The sequence below is a fragment of the Cyphomyrmex costatus genome, unplaced genomic scaffold (genome assembly GCF_001594065.2).
Source record: "Cyphomyrmex costatus isolate MS0001 unplaced genomic scaffold, Ccosl1.0 scaffold199, whole genome shotgun sequence".
Lineage (NCBI taxonomy): Eukaryota > Metazoa > Arthropoda > Insecta > Hymenoptera > Formicidae > Cyphomyrmex > Cyphomyrmex costatus.
In genome coordinates this window covers 613,783-635,959 of record NW_017276028.1, presented here as the reverse complement: position 1 = coordinate 635,959, position 22,177 = coordinate 613,783, and the positions used below count along the sequence as shown (strand labels likewise).

General features: G+C 29.0%; 3 protein-coding genes across 3 annotated transcripts; 2 read left to right on the top strand and 1 right to left on the bottom strand.

Moving 5' to 3' along the window:
- Positions 1-1,568: 1,568 nt before the first annotated feature.
- IscU (Iron-sulfur cluster assembly enzyme) lies at positions 1,569-3,560 on the bottom strand. The gene is made up of 4 exons (XM_018538823.1): positions 3,392-3,560; positions 2,425-2,649; positions 2,003-2,081; positions 1,569-1,814 (listed from the first exon to the last, which is right to left on the bottom strand). Exons 1-4 carry the CDS (start codon positions 3,491-3,493, stop codon positions 1,735-1,737), a joined length of 486 nt encoding a protein of 161 aa, XP_018394325.1. The 5' UTR covers positions 3,494-3,560; the 3' UTR covers positions 1,569-1,734.
- A 388-nt stretch (positions 3,561-3,948) lies between these two features.
- LOC108773090 (uncharacterized) lies at positions 3,949-12,324 on the top strand. The gene is made up of 16 exons (XM_018538808.1): positions 3,949-4,210; positions 4,809-5,074; positions 5,245-5,455; positions 5,566-5,882; positions 6,511-6,720; positions 6,847-7,026; positions 7,245-7,359; positions 7,640-7,854; positions 7,991-8,549; positions 8,638-8,752; positions 10,196-10,298; positions 10,404-10,924; positions 11,275-11,479; positions 11,628-11,809; positions 11,996-12,053; positions 12,171-12,324. The coding sequence occupies exons 1-16, from the start codon at positions 4,154-4,156 to the stop codon at positions 12,199-12,201; spliced, it is 3,345 nt and encodes a 1,114-aa protein (XP_018394310.1). The 5' UTR covers positions 3,949-4,153; the 3' UTR covers positions 12,202-12,324.
- Positions 12,325-13,047: 723 nt separating this feature from the next.
- LOC108773107 (early endosome antigen 1) lies at positions 13,048-15,768 on the top strand. Its single transcript, XM_018538828.1, has 4 exons — positions 13,048-13,079; positions 13,726-14,989; positions 15,127-15,186; positions 15,324-15,768. Exons 2-4 carry the CDS (start codon positions 13,802-13,804, stop codon positions 15,639-15,641), a joined length of 1,566 nt encoding a protein of 521 aa, XP_018394330.1. The 5' UTR covers positions 13,048-13,079; positions 13,726-13,801; the 3' UTR covers positions 15,642-15,768.
- The last annotated feature ends 6,409 nt before the right edge of the window (positions 15,769-22,177 follow it).

The following is a 22,177-nucleotide window of genomic DNA, read 5'->3' as shown; positions in this document are numbered from 1 at the left end:
CGTTGAGATAATCCATTTAATAAAATCGTAACCGAATAACTTTCGTTTAAGACTCGTCGATCGTTACATCGAACATTTTTGAACGCAGATATATATATATAGAAGCCCATATTTAAACACAATTTCGAGCTAAATGGTTTGAGCAACAAAATTCGTCCCAAACCAACAAATTAAGAATAAAATAGCACTAAATTTTTTACCAGGTCCGAACTTGATTTAGATGGAGGTCCAAATGGGAGTATCGTGGAAGGTTCTTTCTTTACGATATATTATTATGTAGAATTTCATTCAAAAAACATCGAAATCTTGTAGATGTTTAAAAATATCTCATTAAAAATATCTTCAAGACATTTTTAGAAAATACTTTTGTAGAATTTCTAAAAGATTATACGTGCCTCTATTAGAGACGTAATGTTAAAAAAAAACATCTCAAAACCTTTTTAAAGCATCTTTAACATATAAAAAGTGTATTCGAGCAAACACAACTAAAATATATATCATATTATTCAATAATATGATAAAAAATATAGAAATATACAAATTAAAACATTTTTTATTTAAATTTTAAATATTCTTCGTTATATATAAATTCTTTAAAAATAGACAGTATATATATATAAACCAATATAAAGATATATGTGTACGTTATTTTTTTTATTAATTATATGATGTAAACATTATAGCTGAATTGTGTATGGTATAAAATACTTGAAACGAAAAAGTTCGGAGTTTCTATATATAATTCAACTTCAAATACCAGAGCTAACTTCAATGGAGAGAAGATTGGAGGCACCTTATATTACAATTTCTAAAAATAAAATATAGAAGAAACTATTCTTTTCAGAAAATTACGTCAAAAGACAAAAAACAGAATTTAAGTGCATGAATATTAATTATGTTTGATAGAATGTTATTTTTTTTTTGGAGTATGAAATATTATCAATCTAATAACGGAGCATGTTTGGAACTGTTTTTCAAATTAAGGGTTTAAAAATTTATTTCTTAAAAAGAAAGATTTATTTCTTAAATATACTTAGAGAATTTGGATGCTAAAAAGTCAAATTTAGCTAAGTCTTAATAGGAAACTAAATAGTCCAAATTTATCATATCACATTAATATTGTTTGCCGAAGTGGTTTTAAAACAATGTTCTTCAAGATAACAATGTATCGAAGTCATCTTCATTCCAAATAGAAAGAAGAAAATGACGTGAGGACTAATATTAAATTGACTCTTGCAGTCACTAGATTCATATCTAATTGACAATGTCTTGAGAGTTAATTTAAATACTACATTAAAAAAAGTACATAATGAAACAATTATTTCAACAAATTCATCCGATACGTCGACGTTTACCTTAAGATTAAACTACCCTACTGTAAAATTGATAAAAAATCATCGCCCTGATATTAAACAATAGTGGTAATTGGATTTATTAAAACGATTTTGTTATTACATATATAAACATTGTAATATATAAGATTTAAATAAATTTATTTCATCAAGTATAAAGAATACAAGTACGATTTATTCACCATATTAGTAAATATTTTAAGAAATTTTACAGGTATTATTTTAAGGGAATGATACTAATCATAATTACTTAGATCGAGCTAATAGAAATTATACATTCTTTATAGGCTATACATACATATTATGTTTTCTATTTTGCTGCTATCACATTGCGTAATTAAAGTACTTCCATTAGTGGATGGAAGTACTTCAATTTACTTGATTACTTTGTCTCGTTAGTCTTTGACTGTTGTTTAATGCGATAATCTGACAGAGCAGCCTTAATTGCGTCCTCGGCAAGCACTGCAATTAGCGAAAAAATTGTAATTAATAAAATTGATAACCAATTGTACTGATCACAAATCCTAATATTTAATTATATTTTATTTTTACATTTTTGATTGGAGTACATATTTGTCTTAAAAAATATTGCAATGACACATTAATTTAAAATTAATAAAACAAAATTTTTAATAAGTATGTGTACTTACTCGAACAGTGTAGCTTGACAGGTGGAAGGCAAAGCTCTTTTGCAATATCAGTATTTTTCAATGTCAATGCCTCATCCACCTGAAAAATTTAATAGTAAATTAAAATTCCTACATTTAAATACACTTTATAGTATATAGTTACAACTCGAATATAAAGTAACTTGAACAAAATTGAGAAAGCTTATAAAAAGTGCATTATTCATTGCAAATATTGAAAATCCATTGTTTGCATTACATACCGTAGATTTTCAGTATTTGCAGTGAATAACAGATTATAATTAGTGATGACACCATAATTTGTATGTTTAAAGTTATAGCTATATAAAATGTTTCAACATATTGCAAGTTCAAAGAATTAATATAATTTAGCATAATTAAGAATTAACCATAGTAAATTATAAATTGACTATAAAAAATCTCACAGTTTTTCCTTTAACCCATTCTGTTGCTAAAGAACTCGAGGCAATAGCAGAACCACAACCAAAAGTCTTGAATTTTGCATCAATTATCTTGCCATCTCCATCAACTTTGATTTGAAGTTTCATCACATCACCACAAGCAGGTGCTCCTACAAGTCCTGTCCCAACTTGCTCATCATTCTTATCCAAGGAACCAACATTTCTAGGATTTTCATAGTGATCGATTACCTGTTTAATTGTAAAGTCAGAACATTTTCATTTAAGATTTTTTAATTTAGAAATTATAATAGACATAAACAATATGTATGGTACATGTAACAATGACTTATTAATAACATCTTTAACATATTATATAAATTAATTATATATTTATATTAAAATATACAAATTAATTGATAAATAAAATTTGTATAATTTGCATAACACATAAATTTTACATGAATGTTTATACTATGAAGTAATAACATGAAATTTTAGATAAAACAAATTGATTACAATAAATAGAAGTCATATGCTATTGACTTTGGAAATGTGACATATATAATTTATAAATATAATAATAAAATAAAAATAAAATGTCATAAAAGAGATGCAAATGCAATTTATGACCATATTTTGATATACAGCCAGTACTCCAAAAATCTATAGTTCATATTACGTATATTATACATCATCAGCACTGACATATATATTGGAACACGAGACACAAACTATATATTTATATACATATAGTAAAGAAGATTACGCCATATTACAACACACAAATAACCAGTAATAAAATATTTTAACAACAGAAAATATAATAAATTTTTATAAAATTATTACACGCGGTCGTTTTCTACATATAATTATGTATATAAGAATGCATTAATGATGCTTATTTAATATAAAAAGTGAGTGCATGTAAGGCACACGTGATTAAAGGTTAGAATTGATATAATGACGGATATAAAAATATGACAGTAGTTACATTTGCGTGATAAAACACAGCCGGTAAACTCTGAGAAATCTTAGTATTCTTAGTTGCGCCGATTCCGGCAGGCAATGCCCGGAATCCCCGGAATAATGCCATCTCGATTCTCGCAGCTCACTGTGCTTTCGGTGTTTTCCAACAACGTACACTGCGTACACAGATGACACAAACACTAGGTTTGTTCTTTTTCGCTGAACTGGCTGCACTAGTTCAAGAAGTGTACACTGAAGCGTTCTTTTTGACGGAAATTACCAACGACATATCGTTGGTCGATGGTCACACTACGGATTGTGGACGTGGATCGGATTGAAGATTGCGGATCTCGCATCGGAATTCAGCCAACCAAGACAAAGCTGCTTTGTTTTGATTGGCTGAATATCGATGCGCAAAATTACAGAGGCAAATTCGTTCGTTTTTCGGAACGCCTGTCCGTGCCCGTCCTGTCACACAACTGTTTACGGAGCGTATGCAGGAACGACGACTAACGGTTCTCGCCCTAAAAATTTTGAATATAACGAAATAGCGTACATCGTCCTTTTCTGTTTGCGAAGGATGCTCGAGCACCGTCGCTACGAGATCGGACGAAATCGCGCGAGTCCGTGATTAAAAGCGATGCTTCGAATGATCGACGCCGCCGAATCGAACACATCACGGTGATCCAGTTCTGGGACATGTGTTTCGCGGACGGCACGATCAGTAAAGTGTTTGATATTCGCCGATAACGGTCTTCACTCGTGCGCAGCGTGCTTTAAATCAAGAATGGCGAGCCGTGACCCGTCGGTCTCCTCCAAAATCGCGGACGACCATAGCGTCGAGGTTAGCATTGAGGTCGACTGGTTCCGTTTTTTCGTTCTCTAGCTGCGCCCTTATTTTATTTCAATACAAAAAGTAACGTGAGAAGGCACAGTCAGAGCAACGAACGGATCTATTATTATTGCGTAACGACAGCTATGAAACTCTATTAATGCCTTTTTTCATTTCAAAAATTTACAATAATATTTTTGCTGTAAATCCGAAACTTTTGTTTCAAACATATTTCATTATTCTGAATCAGTATCCTTATAATTAAGTAAATTTTTTAACATTAGATGCTCATAATTTGTTCATTATTTATATTTTTATTTATATCTAAGTAGAACATTGACATTTTATTTTGTAGATTATTGTAACAGAAGTCAGATATAAAGATTCTAAAATATATATTAATGATAAAATTAATGACAGAATGATATAATGAAAACTAATACTTATTTTATTATAAAATTATAAATAATTATTATAAAATACACTATAAAAAATACATTATTATATACATATTAGACTGATTATTTATGAATCATAATGTTATAATTGCATACTATAATATGAGATTATTAAAGGTAATAATTAAAAAGAATCTCTTTTTTTATTATAGACATTGGCAGAAGTTTTCCGATGTTTTATTTGTATGGAAAAGCTGAGAGATGCGCATCTTTGTCCTCACTGTAGTAAATTGTGTTGTTACACCTGTATTAGAAGGTGGCTTACTGAGCAGCGCTCTCAATGTCCTCACTGTCGAGCTTCCCTTCATTTACACGAACTAGTAAATTGTCGTTGGGTTGAGGAAGTAACTCAGCAACTTGATACATTGCAAGCTGTTTGTATATCTAACTTTCGACATGACGATTCTAGCAGAGACAGGTGTGAAATATTCTGGAATTTTAGAGACATTTATTCTTTTTATAAACTTGAAATTTTAATATATTTTCTAATAATTTGATTTTTTATTCCTATTATTAATTTAAAGCATTCATATTTTTATATGTAACTTTTATTTGTAATATTTGAACTTTTATTTGTTATTATTACAGATGCACAGCACATCAGGAAAAATTATCTGTGTATTGCTGGACTTGCCGTAAATGTATTTGTCATCAGTGTGCTCTTTGGGGAGGTACTCACTCAGGACACACATTTAAACCTTTAGAAGATGTTTATGAGCAACATGTTTCTCAGATAAAAGCAGAACTAGGTCAATTAAATAGACGACACGTGGAATTAATCAGCCTTGTTCAAGAAGTGGTATGTTTATAAATATGAAGTTTAAAAAAATGGAAGAAAATTGAAAATATCTAGTAATTCGAATTTATTCGATCACATTTTATAATTTTATCATGTTTATATGTTATTAGGAGAGAAATGTTGAATCAGTAAGAGCTGCAAAAGATGAAAGAGTCAGAGAGATCAGAAACGCAATAGAGTTAATGATAGCTCGTCTGGATTCTCAATTGAAAGCTAAGCTACTAACTCTGATGGGTCAGAAGAATTCGTTGACTTTGGAAACCGAACAGTTAGAGGCTCTGTTACAAGAGGTGGAATATCAATTGCACACATGTACACGCTCCGAATTGATCGTTAAAAGCGCCGAGCTTTCTCGCAAGATACATCAAGTTCGCAAGAAACCAATGACAAGTTTTGTCACTGCGCCAGTACCTGCTGATTTTCACAGGTAAAATTTCTAAAGTAAAGATTAGTATAATTCAAAATACAATAAAATAAGGGCAAAGAACCAGTAACAACAAACAAATATAAAAAATAATCAAATTTAAAAAATAATAATCATATGTAAATAAAGTAACAAAGAAGTTTAATATAATAAATAAATAAATGACTAATACATACGTTTTGACTCCAATCGGGTCATTCTCAATGTTACATTAAAAAAATCTTAAAACGGTGATTAAATTACAAAAAATAGTGTCTACAAAAAATTAATTAGATTATTATTCAAGTAATAAAGTCGTCGTAATTCTGATTCCGCATTCCTCACTCTGTTCAATGTTGCAAGTCAAAAGTTAACAATAAAAAGACCATGTTAGTCAAATAAAAAAGAAGATGAGAGAAGCGTGTATATTGTCATCCATTTTATGATGGCACAATTTACTTTCTTTAAAACAATTTTGCAAATTACTATCATTAAAGAGACACATCTGAACTCGACTTCATATGATGTGTATATTAATATAATTATTGTACATGTACATATTTATATATAAAATTTGTTTACATAACTGTAATGATTAATGGATTATTATTATAATTTTATATTAAATTTCATAAGAGTCATTTTATTCTAGTGAAATTGTGCCAGGCTACGACAGTGCAACATTTGCCATGCAAAATTTTACTCAACTTCAACTAAAAGCTGATCCAGTATATTCTACGCCATTGCACGTGAATGGGCTGTGCTGGCGATTGAAAGTATATCCGGATGGTAATGGAGTTGTACGTGGAAATTATTTGTCGGTATTTTTAGAGCTCAGCGCTGGATTGCCGGAGACTTCAAAGTATGTAAATTTATAAGTAATGATTTATACATTTTTTGCACTAATATTTATAGGTCATATATCTCTAAAAATATAAAACAAAAAAAAATATATATATATATTGTTATATTCTAAATATTTTTATAGGTATGAGTACAGAGTTGAAATGATTCATCAGGGCTCTCGTGATACGAGTAAAAATATTGTTCGTGAATTTGCTTCTGATTTCGAGATCGGCGAATGTTGGGGATATAATAGATTCTTTCGATTAGATCTACTCGCGACGGAAGGTTACTTAAACACAGAATTAGATACCCTTATATTGAGGTAAATATTTTTATGTTATATCATTCTTTAATAAATGTTGCTAAATTTAAAGTTTTGAATATTAATATTTGTGTACATAAACAACTTTTTATATCTTATATATTTTATATAGATTAAAACGATTAAAACTATAGTCATTAGCATTATCATTATGAATATATTGAATTATAAGTAATACCTTACAAATTATATATAATTATGTAATGTAAACTTGATAGATTCCAAGTACGACCACCGACATTTTACCAACGCTGTAGAGATCAACAGTGGTACATTAGCCAATTATTAACTGTCCAAAATCAATACATCACTCAAATTAATGAATTGAAAGAGGTAAATGGTTCAAAATAAAATCTGAAAATATAAAATAATATATAGTACACAATTATAAAATAATTTAAAATAATTATAAAATAATTCTATGTACACAAAAATTTATTTTATGAAATGTTTAACTAAAAAAGGAATATAAGCTAATTTTGGTATTGTGTACATTATACACATATAATTCAGTACTTATCGATTATATACAATATAATAATACAAAGAAAATTTTTTTTAGGATATAATATAGAAATATTTTATGTTAAAGAAATACTTTTTTTATACACAGAGACTAGCGATAGAAATTTCTCGTAATGCCATGGCGGCTACCAGAGCTACTAGTGGAACTAATGGAACAATGAGCACAGCAACTGTAAATACATCATCTGTATCTATGCAACAGCAACAACAACAGCAGCAACAGGATGCAGGCGAGCCAATGACCAATTCAAATACTACACGAACAATCGATGCGTATCCTACTATGAATGGAACACCAGTGAGGTATAAACGCTGCAAAATTGCATTGTGGATTAGTTGAACCTTCATATATTTTAAACAAAAGGCTTTATCATTTTTAGTTTTCAATATTCTGAGCACAAGTAGATATTCTATAATAAAACATTTTTTTTTGTAATAGATCAATACCGAGTACACTTCCTAATAATAATGGCAACTCGACGATACCAAGCGATCAATTGATGCCAATGTGTGAGCTGAGCGAGCTCTCGAATATGCATACTCTCAGTTCTACGTCGACATTGTTGTCGAAAACATCATTAAAAACGCACCGTGCCAACGGCAATTTGAATGTTATCGAGATCGAAAATACTTCATCGCCACGTCGTGCTAACGACACGTCACCCGAGGAATGTCAAGCCACAGGAATTCACCTAATTTCCTCGTCGCCTTATTCATCATCTAACGTACTTGGTCATCAACCGCTGAACTTATTGTCCAATAATAGCGCCAGCGATCCCCTGCTGTCTACGTCGGTATTATCGTCGATGACAAGTAATGTGCATCGAGTTAATAGCTCAAGTGTCGCGGAAGGCGAAACCGTGCAACGTTGCACCAATGATGCACCTCTCCTGTCACCAGGAGAGTGTCAGGCTGCCAACACCGGTGTCCATTCACCATCATCATTTTACTTGTCTCCGTTAAATCTCTCATCTGATAGCAGTATCAGCAGTAGCGACGTGAGTATAGTCTTTATATTTTTTTAATTTTTAATTTTATATTTTTAACTAACTTTATTAAGAATGATCTATTATCACATCATTATAGGAATTAAATGAACATGACATTTTTATGGACGAATGTGAACACAACGAGCCTAACATCACGACGCTTTTGGATTTAACGAATGACGAAAATGATGTAGATGACGAGACTATGTCAGGTATGCAAATTATATATAACATGTATGTGTGTGTGTGTGTATGTGTGTGTATATATGTGTATATATGTGTATATGTGTATATATGTGTATATATTACATGTAATATATGACACTTTACAGATATTATTATTATCTATTGCTCTTATACGGACGTTTGACTTTTTTAATTTGACTATTATAAGAACTTCCAATTTATTAATTTGACTATTCCAATACAACTACAATATTCAACAAAATGAAGACTGCGTTACTTTATATCTGAAATGAAGACTACGTTAAATTTTATAAATTTTGTATGCATAAAGACTACGTTAAATTTCATAAATTTTGTATACATATTCATTTTAAATTTTTGTGAACATTGATAATGACCCGATCGGTGTCGATATCTGTTGATATTGTTGATATTTTTATTTTATTTTTATTTAATTTGTATTGTTTTTATTTAATTTGTAATGTTTATTAATTTGAATTAAAGTGTCTTTGTTAAATGTCAACATTTGACTCTTGGCCCTTCTTTTATTTTGTATGATATATATATATATATATTTTTATATAGGTAGAAAATAACGTTTTATCTTAATATGTATTTATATAATAAAAGAAATGCATTAAATAAGAATTTTAAGGTCAAAGATTAATTGTTAGCTAAAATAAATAATACGTAGTTGTATAAGTCATAATTAAAGTTACAAAAGATGTATGTTCGAGATGTTAAGTAGTGTATTGTAAAATTAGGTGCTAGCTCGAACGGAGATTTATCCAGAGGCCAGCAAGGACGACGATCGTGTACTGTCGATAGAGATGTTGAAAGTGAAAATCCCATGAATGAAAGACAACATGAAGAATGTGTGAAAGAAATCCCTACGTCCATCATTCCTAATAGTTTTTATGCAAGCTCTTAGAATCCTATTTTTATTCTTATCCCATATTTAAATCTGATTTACACTTTGCGCAGTTTAAATCACTCTGTATTTAACTGTACTCCTCCTAATGTGTGTACGTATCCTATATTATTAATCCTATATTATTAATATTTAAATACTCATTAAAATTACTCATACTAAAATTACTTTGTTCTAGTGCATCTGCGTATCCTATGTATAATTAATATAAATTGTTAAAATTACTCCGTAATTAGTCAAGCTATTCTGTACATTTTCATGTACATAAAAAGTACTTCTATTTATGAAAACTACTTGATTATTCGAAAATAACAAAAATTTCTTATTTGACAAATATTAAATCATAACTGTGTTAACTATGATTATAGATTCTTTGTTTTTAAATAAATATAGACACTTAATATTAATATACACTAAACATAATTAAAATAATTCTGATAAGAAAAAAATACGATAAATAAAAAATTTATAGGATAAAAACGATTAATTGATATAAATTTATTTATAGTAGTGATATAAATCAGAATATTTTTTTTAGGGGAGAACGATGTTGAAGTTGCGGAATCTCTTACATCTTGGGTTCAAAATAAGCAACGTACAAAGCAACAAAATAATAGGGATACCGTTACGGATACATGCAGGTATATTTACTGCATTTGTAATATAAAACAATAAGAAAAAATATATGATCGTTTCATAAATATTATAAAAATAATTATTTAAGTATAGAATCTTTTGTGATTTAGGTTAAGGGAAATAATGTTGCTGCATCTTTTCGAGATGCAAGACAGAAATTCAACATGGAATTCTTTATGTCTTGGTCAACAAGCAGATAGGAGCTGTGATTCCAGGAATTCACTCGCAAGTTTACGACGTCACAGTTCAAGTCCATTGCACTTCAATGCTCCGGTGCAATCTACAACGCCCGTGGTGTACTCGCACAAGCATCCTGAACTAGATACTGCCGCTTGCAATGATTTAAATTTAAATACTGACAACAAGCATCCTAATTGCGCTTTTCACCATTCCCAACCGCAAGCACTTTGCGGTGCTAAGACCAAGTTGAATCGACTACCGAGCATCTGTCAGTCGGAACTAGCTGCAACATTAGCTTCCAGCAGTCAAATACCGATAACCAGATCCGAACCAGCGACGCGTTCCAATTCAATAGACTGTGAAAATGATATCCCGAAACTGCCAGTAGCTAATAAAATCAATCATAATATGGAATCGTCTAGATTGCGTCTAGATCTCATAGTGCCAAATGGTGAGTAATGAGATTAATTAGAAAACATAATATTGAATTGATAATAGTTCATCTCACAGATAATGTAGAAGTATCAGTAAATATACTATTTTTGAACAGATTAAAATTAATTATATATATAAATTAAATAATTAAAATTAAAAAACTTAAATTTGTGTATACGTGCGTGCGTATGTGAATACATACAACAGCTTCTGCAACAAATAATTTAATATTGGGTATAAAAGTAGCAGAAAGTTTATTTTATATTGTTATGAACCAATGTTATTCAATTTATGGTTTTAACAAATGACAAAATTATGAGAGAAGCAGCAATAATATATTTACGTGTTTGAATAATATTGTTTCAGTACTCCTAGACAGTAATAAAATTATGTCAAAGCATTTATTATCTCGGCGTCAATCATCTCCGAGTTCATCCACTAGCATGAATTTAATAAATGACAGTAATAAGATATTCAAGTTTGATCAACTATTCGAATCCATTCAATTGTCACCAGATTCACAGAAAGATGCAACAACTGCTAGTGTCACAAGCAAATCATCAAAATCAAGGTAAAATTTGAATATTTAGTGTCATTATACGATTAAAATAAAAATGAAGCATTTTAAATTAAACACAAATATAAAGAGAGGTACCTTTACACTTATTGCCTTTACTTTAACAGTTTTAATCGATTTGTGTTTTATATTTGATGTGTAGAAAAAATGTTATGTCCGATTCAAAAAACAACACTTGCACTGCTAATGGAAGTTCTGCTGCACTCTCATTGGCGCAAGAGAGTACATCATCATCGTTATCATCATCTACAAACACTGCTATAACAGTGGACACTATTCCTAGTCCTAACAGTTACAGCTGGTCACCGGCATTGTATCAGCATGGTAATTATTACAAAAAGAAAATAATATATTTTGCATAAAATTTACATGTAATTATATATGTATATTATGTAAAAGTTTAAATTAATTGAAATTATCTTTTTCCTTTTAAAATCACTTTCTTTTTGAAATATCAAAGTTTGATATTTTTTAAATTTCCCATTGAAAAACATTTGTTTCATCTTTCAGGACAAAAAACTGTTTTACAAGGTTCTTCGAATAATACTCCTAGTAAGACTATTGATAAGTAAGTAAATTACTTGCTAATTATATCTTTTAACAGTCTTTCAAAGATGGATGTATATGTTTTATTATAAAATAAATCATGAAATTACATTCTTTTCGCTTTTGTCCATTTGTGCAGGTCCACAGAGGAAGCCACCAGTTTGCCGTAATAATTTATAATTTAAATAACTATATATAGCAGATGTTCTGTGATTTCCATTTTATCAAATATTAATTATAATCGAGAGGTTGAAAAAGAGAAAAGAATAATTATTCTGACAAATAGAATTCTGGGATGCATATACATTAACATTATATGTACGTTTTATTTTGTTCGTTGCTTCGAAAATCAACAAGATATTTCTCAGATCTGTTACGTATTGTGCAACATAAAATGTAACAGGCACAATCGCTCTATTTCAGCTGTTACTTATGACTATGTACATGAAATTATTATCTTTAAACTTGCATTCCAAGAAGTGCATGGGCTAAGATGATTTATTAGAATATATTATTTAATATTTATTTCTCATATGTGAGTTACACGTCTAGAAAGAACAAATAAAGATTAGCAATGAATTATAGCCAGACGAACTTATATTCCATTTCCATTCCCCATCAACAAATACTTTTAACAAAATTTTATTTATTATATTTGAATTTAAAAAAAAAAATTAAAGATTTCTTTATGTGTACAATTAAAATAGGAAGATTAAAAAGAGTCAAATTTAACAACTTGATCTGCAATATGTATAATTATCAAAATCTTTGAATATACACATTCGATTCTTTTTTCTTTGAAAAATGAGAAGACGAAAGTATACAGATACACCTCGGTATCGGTAGTTCGGAGCAAAGTGGTACAGAGTAGACTACAGAGTGCAGTTCTGAGTTCGGATAAACAGAATCAAAATGGCGGCGCGCTGTAAGGATGTTAATTATTAGATTAATTGTTGCTAATTTTAAGCAATTTAAGTTGCTGACATCGCCGAATGATAACACAGTTTACGAGAGAGATTTAATTAAAGATGATAAAATCGCAAATGAGGTATGTCATTCTGTATCTTTCATTGCGACAAAATGTAAAATATGCATAACACTTGTCATTGAAAATATTAACACTTTGCGTAATCACAGCTGTTATTAATTTATAATTCGAGAAAGAAAACTGCACTGTCAGAAACTTACTTAAAAATATTCTATTTTTTATACTTAATAGAAAAACTTAAAGTCTTTCAACAAACGAATCTCAAAGAAGGGTTAAGTCAACTTTCACCGATTAATTTTACCATATTTTTGATAATATCTGTTATATATTATCATATGTTATATAAAATTTATTGAGAAAAAAAAATGGTTAACATTTTATCATGCAAGAATTACGTGTTTGGTCTTTTTGTAAAATTGCAGTTTCAATTATTTTTTTTCATTAATTTAATTTATTATTTCTTTCTCACGTTCTCGTTTAGAAAAAATGGATGATAATTTAACGGGAAATATATAACAGAAACTACAGAAATACCTTTTATTTGTTAATGATACAATAACATTATTGTAATTGTCAACATCTCTCGTCATTCCTAGCTTGAATATATACTATACTCTCTCTTGGCTTTATATCTCATCAGTTAACATATACTATACTTATATATTAATTATTAATCTTCAATACAAATTGTTATGTGTGTATTCAGGTGATCATTTCTTGTTGACTATATGGATACAAGAGTTATGTACAATTAAATATTGGTCTGCTATCAAATTAACACAATGGACAATCTATCAGACTCATTTCGAGGAGAGTTGGATTCCGTGACCTCTACGGATTCTCTTCAATTGATCACCGATGAATTCCATCTACGACACCTGTCCACACCTGATGTTTCCAACATTGAACTGTCTAAGCGAGTGGCTTTGTTGGAATTAGATAATGAACGACTGCGTGTCGACTTGGAAAATGTGCGAATTGATTTAAACGCTCGGATCGCCGCAAATCAGGGTCTTAAGGGCAAGATAACCGAGCTATTTGTGGAAATGCAAACGGTGGTACAGGATAAACAAAAGTTACAAAATATATTGACCGATACTAATAATCGTCTGTCTGCCGCGGAGACTTCCGCAAAGTGGTATCAGTCGCAAATGCATATCCTGATGGCCAGCAAGAAGTGTTTGCAGGTGGAAATAGACACGTATCAGAATGTACTGAAACAACGACAGCATGCGATAGAGGATATAAATGCTAGTTACAATAAACTGAGTACTGAATTCATAGAACTTACCCAGCAACATCAGAGGGAAAAGCAAGAAATGCAAAATACAATGAGGGATTTGCAATCACATATTCGAGCTATCAACACCGTGCAAGATACATTAGACGGAAATTCGACAGACAGTCCGATAGATACATCCATGATGTTGGAGGCGACCGAAAACGAATTACAAAACACTAAAACTGAAATGAAGATTCTAGAGCAACGCTTGTTGAGCAACGATATGGCCAGAATGTCGATGGAGAATACACTGAGCAAGCAGCGTGTCCTGATTTCGTCCATGGAAGAAAACATGCAAGAATCCGAAATGGAGAAAAACAAGACTGCCGATCTGTTACGGAAAACACAATTTGAGATACAGAAGCTAAGATCCGAAAATGAAACGTTACAGACTTCGTTATTGACGTCCAAACAAGAGCAAAGTCAAGTGGAGGATGCAATATCTTATCTGAGACTGCAGCTGACTAAAATGATAACGCAATATAAACTGTTAAAATCCAAAAACGCGGAATCCGAAGAGAAATTGAATACTATGCAGGATCTCATAACCGAAAATAAACGTTTAAAGACTTTATCATACAAAGCGAATAGTGCGCTGCTTAAAAAACTCAGAGAAGAGAAGACTAAGATGAAGAATTTGGAACGCAATTTTTACTACAAGCAAACGAACGTTCAACTTGGCAATGTGGTATTATTACTATATATTTATATCACTCGATAATCATCTATTTATTTATTGCATAGCTTGTAAAAATATATGCAAGTATCAAAATTCTGTGTTGTGACATGGAATTGCTATATGCTAAGTCTTCTTCTATTTTTCAGAAAAACAAAACGGAACGTTCTTTGCAAGAATATCTGAAACAAGTTCTGTCGAAAAACAAGGTAATTTTTGATTTTGTATGAATATCACAATAAATGATGTTCTATATTTGTTTAATTAAAAACAATATTGTTATTAAAGTATTTTTTGTATTTTAAAGTACCTTTTGTGTATAACAAAGTATTTTTGCACTTTATAGGATTTAAAAGACCAATTAAAATCGATAACTAGAATAGCCGATGAAAGTATTGACGAGGGATACGGTGACAGCAATAGCATTAATACTTCCTCGAACTCGTTGGACATACTGTCGCCGTCTCCTATAAATTCAGTATTATTAAACAACGCTGTCAACGTTCTTACGCGAAGTAAAGACTTTGGTTCGCCAATGCAAGAAGAGCTAAACTCACTTCGATCGAAGATAGAGATAGTTCAAAATCAATGCAACATATTGAACCAACAAAAAGATCATTCCAATGTCAGCGATATGACTTATGTTCCAAAAGATTCTACGTAGTTTGTGGCTTGTTTCTTGTTCGTGAATATGCAAATAGGATACAATCCTAGTAAATACACATTCATTTTACACGATATATTTATATATATCGTGTATTTAATTGAATTTAATTTTAGAATTATATATATGTGGCAAAAATAAACTGAAAGTAGATATTGCTGTGTATTAAACAGATGTTTACATAATAGTACCAATGGTATTGTTGAAATATGTAAAGAAGGTTGTAAAATGACATTAATATTTATTTGTATTTTTAGACATTATATAACTGTTATTTATTATATATATTTATTCCTAGTTTTGTATTCGACACTCGGTTTATAATATTGAAATTGATTAAAAAATACGACTAAAAGTATGGAAGAAATCTATCATTATTTTGCAAATAAGTATAAATAATAATACTTATCACAATTACGAAAACTGTGTACAGTGCCGCGCGCGTAGTAATTGTATATTATATAATATAGTGCTTATTATTCTAATATATAAAATGTGGCTGTAATACAAATGTCAGTATTATAAAATGACATGGAGTATTATTGTTATTAAAGAGAAATTAAAATTTTAAGAGATACGTTAATTTCGAAAAGAAATTTCTGTAAAAATGTACGCGACCTGTACAAATATTTTTATTAAAAATATATTCGGAATAAATTAGAAATGGGTGCGACGTATTACGATGTAGTACATCGTCTTATGTACTTATAACTATAGTAGAGCAAATGAAGAGAAGAAAATCATAAATATTTCTTTGCATTTTGCAATAAAGCGTTCAAAGGAGCGGGATAAAGTTGCTGATCTTCCAAATACTTGCAAAAACTGAAAGTTCTATTCGATAGTCTTGATACTTAAGTTCACTATCAAAACAAATCATAAAAATGTGAATTACATCAATCCCATTTATATACATATAACAATAGATATATAATTACATATATAATATGTAGTATAACAGCGTTGAGATATTACTATGAAATAATTATCTCGATTTTGTATTGTATTGTTTTTATAATTCAGTGCGAATAAACGCACTGAAAATATGTCGACAGAGATTAAATATATGCATATACTACACGTTATTTGAAGATTTATATATGTTATTTCTCGATAATCTCATAAGTTTAAATAATTTTCTATATTCCATTTATTTTATAATGCTAAGCCACGTAAGAAGGGCGGCTCAATTCGATGTTAATTAAATGCCTGGACATTAATGAAAAAAATCCTATATATTAATAATATCACACCTTTTTTAATTATGAATTGCCTTTTTAATTATGAAACTAATTTTTCTAACGAAAGTGATAATATAAAGCTTAAGAAAATGCTTCTATTAATATAAAACTATAAAAAATTTCACTTCTATAAATTCAAAATGAAAAAAAAAAAACCTTAATGACTGTTAATCATATCAAAATACAAAGAAAATACATTATATGTAAATAATATAAACAGCTTTACTAATTTACTAGATAATAAAGAAAAGTTAAGTAGTGTGTTTAGAAATATTAAGTTAAAGTTTAGAAAAACATTGACATAATAGATATACAGCGAATATAGCCTATATATAATAGATCAGCTTAGACTTCACACTAATTCCATGCTGGATAATGATATAGTTGTATGTAACAAAAATAAACTAAAGATTTTCAACTAAAAATTTAATTTTATCTTATACATATGTTTTTCTTAATCAGAGGAATTATGCAATAAACGCATTGCATTGTACAGAAGCTCGTATAATTCGGCAAGCTCTTGAGCTTGAGGCATGTCAAGGATTGCTCACAAACAGTGATATTTATATATATCTAAAAAAGTGGTGTCATAAAAACTAAATAAAAACCATTGCTCTCTAAAATATCACAGACATACGTAAAACACGTAAGAAAGGAGTAAATAGGTACTCCCTATATGTGTATATATATATGTATATATATATATATATATATAAAGTCAATCCCTGTGTAATTTTTTATCTTCTTTTTCCTCTTTTAATAATCCGACATTCTTTGGTATACTTACAAATAGAGAGAAATAGAGATAGTAGTAACTTAAGATTATATCCATCATACACACACACACAGAGACAATATTTTTTTCATATTTAAAACATCAAGAATCTTTAAAACTAAATCGGTACGAATGTTTACTTATTTTCGCAGCATTACGCTATCAGTTTATATATAAAAATAAAAAATACTTGCATTTTAAATGAATAACATATAATATTTTGTAACACTAAAAGAAAGAGAAAACTATTAAATATAAATATTAGATATAAATATTTAAAAACTTCTGCATTTTGAATAAGGTCTTTAAAATTAAATATTTAATGATTACATGTTTTTCGTTTCTATAGAAAAATAAATTTCGAATAAAATATAACAAAAATTAATGTTAAGAAATTCAACAGATTTTTAATATCTAAGAAAAGTTATCTAAAGAAAAGTTTATGATTAATGTTGTGCCATAATTTATACTTAACGCAAAGTCAAAATACATTTCAATTGACGCGAAAGATACAATTCTTAAAATAATACAATTTAGTTTTCTTCGAATATTCTTTTCACAATGGCATTATTACAATGACTAAAATAATTTATGTATTATATTTGATCTCAGGATCTACGCTTTAATTGTGTTTTTTCCATTTTAATCGTCATAAATTTATTATAAATATGATTTCTTTTTTGCGGAAAATTTAATGGAAAGTTTTATTGGAAAAAAATTAAATAGCTGGCGAATTAAATTCTAAAGTAGATTAAACACTTAATTTGAATAGAAACGATACAATTTTACGAGTAAATTTTGATAAATCTAAATTACTTGAATTTTCATGTGTTTCATGTTCCAAAATTTCCTTACTCTTTAGCCTATTACCCTTTTGTAAGTATCACATTCATGTGGAAGAGTTTATGCACAAGGTTGCTAACAATTTTTTTTTTATCGATATAATATTTAATATATGTATATATATGTGTATATATACATATATATAGAATGAGGGAGTATCTACAATAGACGATGCCTTCGCCTCCTTAAACTTAAAGTCCAGTTTTACGCAAAAAAATAAATTGAATTATAATATAATAATACAGTGAGAGAATGCAAGGAACTTTGCGAAAGAGGAATATAACTTAAAGTAACAGACTTAGTTCTTAGCCGTATTTAATACGAAATACGTTCTGCTCTCAAATTTGAGGCGATGAATATATTTCGCTTCTTTTTTTTTTATCACAATTGTCTATACTTATCGATCACAAGCATTTCGATAATAAACTCGAATTACGAGTGACATAAAAAGACAAATCTAAAAATTCACATTACTTTAAAGTGTATCAATTTGCAAAACGTCTGCAGGAAATTGTCATAGATGCCATATACAATACTTTCTTCATGAGTGAACGATATTGTTAAATGGCACAATTTATATACAGAATGTTCTAAAGGTCGCTCTGATGTAAATATTTTTTGCACATACGATCAAAAAATTTTCAAAATTATTAATTATATCTATTTCTTTTAATGGTCGACAGGAGTGATGAGCTAACTCATTTATATCTCATTTGCGGTGTAGATGTGTATATATATATATATATATTAGAAAGTAATTATTACTTGTAACTAAGTTAGAATTACTTCCTTTTAATAGTTTTAACTTAATTTCTTTCCCCTCTTTACAAGCTGTAACTGTAAGCCTTTTTTCCAAATTCTGAACTAGTTACACTGGTGCAATAAGTTAGAGTGAGACAGATATAGTTTGTTTCACTCTAATTCATTGCACTAGTTCAGAAGATAAACGGTATGTTCAAAAATAAATTTGATTACTTCTTTTATTGTAGTACACTTATTTTCGAATGCATTAAAAGCTACTGTTTTAATCGCTTACATAAGCAATAGACAAAGCGGTAATCACAGTAGAGAATATAAAGTTTTATTACTGTTTTACATTTTCTATTGTGATTGGCTGTTTCGCTTAGTGTTTACATCTTACTGCCTTACATTTTTCTATGTAATTCTAGTTTAACAATTTCTATCTTTTAAATAAAATCGTATAACATATATTAGGTGTATAAATAAGTTTTCCGTCGTTTTTTCATCAAAAAATTGGCATTTATTGTAAAAGAACGGTACCTAAGGTTTTATTCGAAGTATTGTCCATCGCTAGCCACTACTTTTTCCCATCTTTCTGGTAATTGGTGGATATCATGTCGAAAAAACAAAAAACGTCGAAACTACATTCTTTGTCTTCTTAAACTTTTGAAACCACTTACGGCAACTTCTCTCACTTAAGCAGCCTCACCATATGCTTCTACAAGCAATCGATGCGCCTCAGCTGCAGATTTCTTCAAATTAAAGAAGCTCCCGCAAATGACGCTTATTCGGCTCAAAACTCGATATTTTCACACGAAAAAAGATATATTCTTCTTCTTCTTTAATTAATGGCTCCCGCCTCTAAATAATAGAATAGGAGGTTGATACGGCCAGATCACGTCTTTAATGTAAACCGTATAAATATGAAAACAAATGGATGATGCAAAAAAGATATTATATTGTTAAACAATGTCTAAATTAAGTATCGACTAATTAAATGTTTTATTGTATGAACAAATATCTTTTTGACTCATATCGCCCTTGACATCATTTATTTATTTTTATATAACGAGTCATTGTTTCTTTTGTATTAATTTTTCAAAAAAGATATATAATGCTGATACAAAATCGCTAATATTTCAAGGTTATGCTGTTGCCAGATGTCCAACTTTACGATATGACATTTTACAGCAGACAATTTTAACCATAACATACTGGTGGCGCCATCTTTTGTCAAACGGCGGAAACTTATTTATACTCCTAATAAAAAAAATTATAAACCATTCTTAAGATATAAACCAATCTTTTTCTTTTTTGATCCTAATAATATCAAAATGTACTTATGTTCTATAATGGTAACAGAAAAGTAACTGAAAAGTAACTCATTATTTTTATAAAATAACTTTTCCAATCCAGCATTCTATATATTGTAGAGTAGAAGAAATATTTTAGCATGAAACTTTTTTTTTTCTTATATTTTATGAAACTACAAAGCCTACTAAAGAACAAAGCAGAATTTTACAATTTTGTTTTTAAAAGCATAATAATTGATAAAATTATCTGCTTCTTACTCGCAAATACATGTCTGTATACTATTTTATCTCCTAGAAATAATATTGCGTTATCACATATTTTTATCTTTTTTTTTTATAAAATTACAAAGGCGCATACACAGCAGAATTTTTGTTCTTAAAACATTATAATAAACAAAATTATCTGCACCTCAACTGTAGTATAATGCAAATCGAGTGAGATATTGTATAAAATACATATTTTTATTTTATCTTTTTTACCAATAAAAACGTTCTGTATGAGCCTTTAAACGACTTTTATAATTACGAATGTCATAATTATATTGTGATTTTCTCAAGATTTTAGCTGTAATTTCAGCTGAAAAATTCATCTTATATCTTAAAGAAAGTCATCAACAGAAGTTTCTTTAGTTTTTCCTGTCGACCCTTAAAAGTTTACGCGCGCGCGTGTGAGTGGATTCTGCTATTAATAATTTTCCAACTACTATAATCTTGTATAGCTTAATCAAATGTAACATATTTCTTAAGTTATAAACCACGACATAAAAATTCAATCTAATGTAATAAGGAACCTGTCTAATTAATATAATTTTAATAAAGCGACATTTTGGACACTCTATATACATATACATTTTGACAATTGTAATTAAATATTCTAAAGAATGTTAAATAGGAGTTGAAATTGGTGTAATTTCGTTAAGCTTGAGTCACTTAAAACTTATCGAAATTATACTAATTAGAATACATTATACTTGATAATATCGTACACTAAATAATTAGTGTCTGTTAATTTTGATTAGTTCAATTTTATACCAACGTATAAAATATTTTGTTTCCGTAGACAGAAGAGATTTTTGATTGCTTAAAATTTTCTTGTCATTGTTTCTGTTGCACGAGAAACGGAGAATTGAACTATTCGCATTGTTACATTGTTCAATGTTATCGTCTGATTTTATCCTTAAAAAATTGAGAAGTCCAATATGAATGTTTATACAAGTCATATTGTGTCGAGTAATAAATATTTTAGTTGCAAATTGTTTGACAAATTTATAATATTATTTATTTTTTTAACAAAAGATCCAAAAACATGAAAAACAAAATTACATTATCAACTGATAAATGAATATACGTTTACGAAATTTATTTTCTGTGCAGAGAAACACCTTCAACTTCAATATCAATATTTTAATATTATTTTCGCTTCGAGCTTTTCATTTCGAGATAATTTATCGATATTTTTAAAAGTTTGTATCATAAAAATCATAAATCTGTCAAAGAAAATTTGTTTCTAAAATATTTGCTTGTTCTGGAACTTCCTATATAAAAATGGCTACCTCTCGTAAGCATTCTCATTTAGCATTACATGTAACTATTTTAAACTTCGTTTAAATACTTTCTTTAAAAATG

Coding starts and splice junctions, on each gene's coding strand:
- IscU (XM_018538823.1), bottom strand. CDS start 3,493: ATGGCATTATTCCGGGGATTCCGGGCATTGCCTGCCGGAATCGGCGCA. Junction 2,082..2,424: donor AATGGGTTAAAGGAAAAACT/GTGAGATTTTTT, acceptor TAAATTTTTCAG/GTGGATGAGGCATTGACATT. Junction 1,815..2,002: donor TGTCAAGCTACACTGTTCGA/GTAAGTACACAT, acceptor CGCTAATTGCAG/TGCTTGCCGAGGACGCAATT.
- LOC108773107 (XM_018538828.1), top strand. CDS start 13,802: ATGGACAATCTATCAGACTCATTTCGAGGAGAGTTGGATTCCGTGACC. Junction 14,990..15,126: donor ACGTTCAACTTGGCAATGTG/GTATTATTACTA, acceptor TCTATTTTTCAG/AAAAACAAAACGGAACGTTC. Junction 15,187..15,323: donor AAGTTCTGTCGAAAAACAAG/GTAATTTTTGAT, acceptor TGCACTTTATAG/GATTTAAAAGACCAATTAAA.
- LOC108773090 (XM_018538808.1), top strand. CDS start 4,154: ATGGCGAGCCGTGACCCGTCGGTCTCCTCCAAAATCGCGGACGACCAT. Junction 8,550..8,637: donor GCAGTATCAGCAGTAGCGAC/GTGAGTATAGTC, acceptor ACATCATTATAG/GAATTAAATGAACATGACAT. Junction 11,480..11,627: donor AGCAAATCATCAAAATCAAG/GTAAAATTTGAA, acceptor TTTGATGTGTAG/AAAAAATGTTATGTCCGATT.